The sequence below is a fragment of the Empidonax traillii genome, unplaced genomic scaffold (assembly GCF_003031625.1).
Source record: "Empidonax traillii isolate 1590-97213 ecotype Southwest subspecies unplaced genomic scaffold, ASM303162v1 scaffold1769:size116338, whole genome shotgun sequence".
Classification (NCBI taxonomy): domain Eukaryota; kingdom Metazoa; phylum Chordata; class Aves; order Passeriformes; family Tyrannidae; genus Empidonax; species Empidonax traillii.
In genome coordinates, this window is record NW_020956962.1 from 96,685 (window position 1) to 99,580 (window position 2,896).

The following is a 2,896-nucleotide window of genomic DNA, read 5'->3' on the forward strand; positions in this document are numbered from 1 at the left end:
ACAACACAACAATTGTGTGCAAAAGGCATTGCTGGAAACACGAACAAGTTCAGCCTCTGGGCTGGTCCCTTAAATGTGTGGACAGGACTAAACAAGTTTTCTAAATATCAGCCCATACTGGGGTGACATGGCCAGGTTTGGTGGTGGGGGAGCCATAGGGGTGGCTTGGGGGAGAATTTGCCAGAAGCTCCCCCAGTTCCTGACCCCCTGGGAGGGACCCCCACTGGAGCAGTTGTGTCTCAGCTCAGTGAGACTGAAGCTAAGGAGGATGAGTTATGAGGAAGCCCCTCCCTCTAAGCAATTGTAAATCCGAAATTAAGAGGCTCCAATTGAGGAAGTGTGGAGAAAGGAAAGACAACAGCCCTTTATTAAAGGATAGATATGTACCGGCAAAACAACGAAAGAGCACAGAAACAACCAAACAACAATCCTGGACCCAAAGTTCCCTTAAAAAAACCCAAACAAAACCAAACAAAAAACCCACCAAACAAAAACTTTCTGCCTTTCAGCGCAATTCCAACCTCGGCCAGCAGGGGGCGCTGTTGGGCCCCATTGCCGGGGGGAAGCAAGAAAAAGGGGGAGAAAAGGGAGAAAAGGGATTCTTCCCCCAGACTCTCGCTATCAGCAGCTGCTGTGTCCGGGATTTGCCCCTTTTCGCCGACAGGCACAAACCGCAGCCGGCTCGGGAGCAGAGGAGGGAAGGGGCGGCCCCGTCCCCAAAGGCTCCTCCGCAGAAGGGCCGAGCCCCAGCAGGTCGGGCTGGGGCAGAACGGAGCGAACCGGGGCCAGAATGAACCACGGAACACCTGCACACACACCACCCTCCCTGAGTCAGGGCAAGAGGGGAGGCACGATGCAAGGAGAGGGGGAAAAAACCTTAACTCTCTCCCTCACGGTCTGAGGGCCATCAGCCTGGAATGCAAGGCTGCCACCACTTCTGTTGTGTGTGTCAGTCATCCCAGCCAAAAAAAACACCCTCCCTTTCCCTCGTTCAACATCCCTCTTTCACCATGATGCAGGGGAAAGAGAAAGTTCCCCACTTGGTTTTTCAGAACAAGTTCTAAACTATGACAAGTTCTTGAAGGGCTGACCCCACGGGAGGGATCCACTCTGGAGCAGTTCCCGAGGGACTGAGCCCACGGGAGGGATCCACTCTGGAGCAGTTCCCGAGGGACTGAGCCCACGGGAGGGATCCACTCTGGAGCAGTTCCCGAGGGACTGAGCCCACGGGAGGGATCCACTCTGGAGCAGTTCCCGAGGGACTGGCTGTCTCCCGTGGGAGGGACCCCAGTGGGGCAGGGGAGGAGTGTGAGGATCCTCCACTGAGGGGGAAGCAGCAGCAGAGACAAGATGGGATGAACTGCCCACAGGCCCCATTCCACATCCCCTGCACTGCTCAGGGGAGGAGGCAGAGAGAGTTGGGAGGAAAGGAAAGCCCAGGAAGAAGGGAGGGGTGAGGAGAAGGTGTTTTAAGATTCAGTTTTTATTTCTCATTGTCCTACTCTGATTTGATTGGTAATAAATTGGTGATTTGCCCCAGCTGAGCCTGTTTTGCTGTGTCAGTACCTGCTGACTGATCTATCCCTGTCCTTATCCTGATCCACAAATGTTTCATTGTATTTTCTCTCCCCAAACAGCTGAGAAGAAAAGGGATGGAGCAGCTTTGACATCCAGCCTGGGTCAGCTAGCACACAGCTTTCATTTGCAACAGATCAAGCCTTCCCTGGCACAGGCCTCCATCCTCCAAAGCACTTTGCTCCAGCACTCACTGCCAGGCTCTGGGATGCTGCATTCCCATGGTGTGTGGTTGGATTGTTCTGGGAAAGCCTCACGCCCTGTCCTGGCTTTGCAGCACTTTCTGAGGAGCCCCCATATGAAGCCATTTCCAGTCTATGGGTAACACCAGCTCAGAGTCTGAGCTGCCCTGACCACAGGGAATAAGCAATCAGAATGCTGGTCCTGTCCCCACTGCACACACAGTCATTTGTCAGCAGCATTTACGTGAAATAACCCCGGTAAAAACCCCCAGTTACCTCACAGGGAAAAGGTTTGCCATCAATCGTGTGCTCTGAGCCCTGGCTGTGGGTTCTGCCCCAGTGAAAGTGGAACTGCTTCAGCCGAAATGGGTTCTGGAAGGGCCCACCACTGATTGCTAGGCAGGAAAAAACAAGAAAAAGAAAGAAAAAAGCTTTTTAGCTCCTTGCTGGGAAAAACCAACCACATTGGTTGGCACAGTAGTGGAAAAAGGCCAGCAGCCTCTGCCAGCATGAGAAGATTTATCACCCACACAGTTAGGAGGGCTGGATTTATTAATGGAAAGCACCTGAAGTCATGGAGAAATCTAAGTCAAAAAACATTGAATGGTTACCTATCCAGAACTTTGTGGCTTTCTTGGAAGAGCAGATTTGACATAGGAAGGTGTGGTAACCATTGTTATGGTGTTTATTGTGTTTAACAGTGGGACAGGCTGAGAGCAGCCCTGGGAGAAGGACCTGGGGATTGGTGGGGAGAGGCTGGACATGACCCAGCCCAGAACCCCCCGTGCCCTGGGCTGATCCCCCAGCGTGGGCAGCAGGACAGGGGGGATTCTGCCCCTCTGCCCCTCAGGGGAGACCCCCCTGCAGAGCTGCTCCAGCCCTGGGAACAGCACAGGGAGCACATGGAGCTGCTGCAGAGAGTCCAGAGGAGGCACCAAGAGGATCAGAGCATGGAGCAGCTCTGCTGGGAGGAAAGGGGAGAGAGCTGGGATTGTTCAGCCTGGAGAGGAGAAGGCCCCAGGGAAACCTTATACCCTGACCATTCAGCTAAGTATTTCCTTTTGACAGTATCTTTACTTGCAGTGGAGGTTATCTGTGTTCCCTTTCCTTTAAATACCTGATCCCATAAAAGAGGTAAT

General features: G+C 53.1%; 1 protein-coding gene across 1 annotated transcript in view; it reads right to left on the bottom strand.

Moving 5' to 3' along the window:
• CA7 (carbonic anhydrase 7) overlaps positions 1-2,896 on the bottom strand; it is a 10,078-nt gene that overhangs the window by 2,733 nt on the left and 4,449 nt on the right. The window contains exon 3 of the mRNA XM_027908607.1: positions 2,034-2,152. Within this exon, the coding sequence (XP_027764408.1) occupies positions 2,034-2,152 (119 nt within the window). The remainder of the gene's footprint in view (positions 1-2,033; positions 2,153-2,896) is intronic.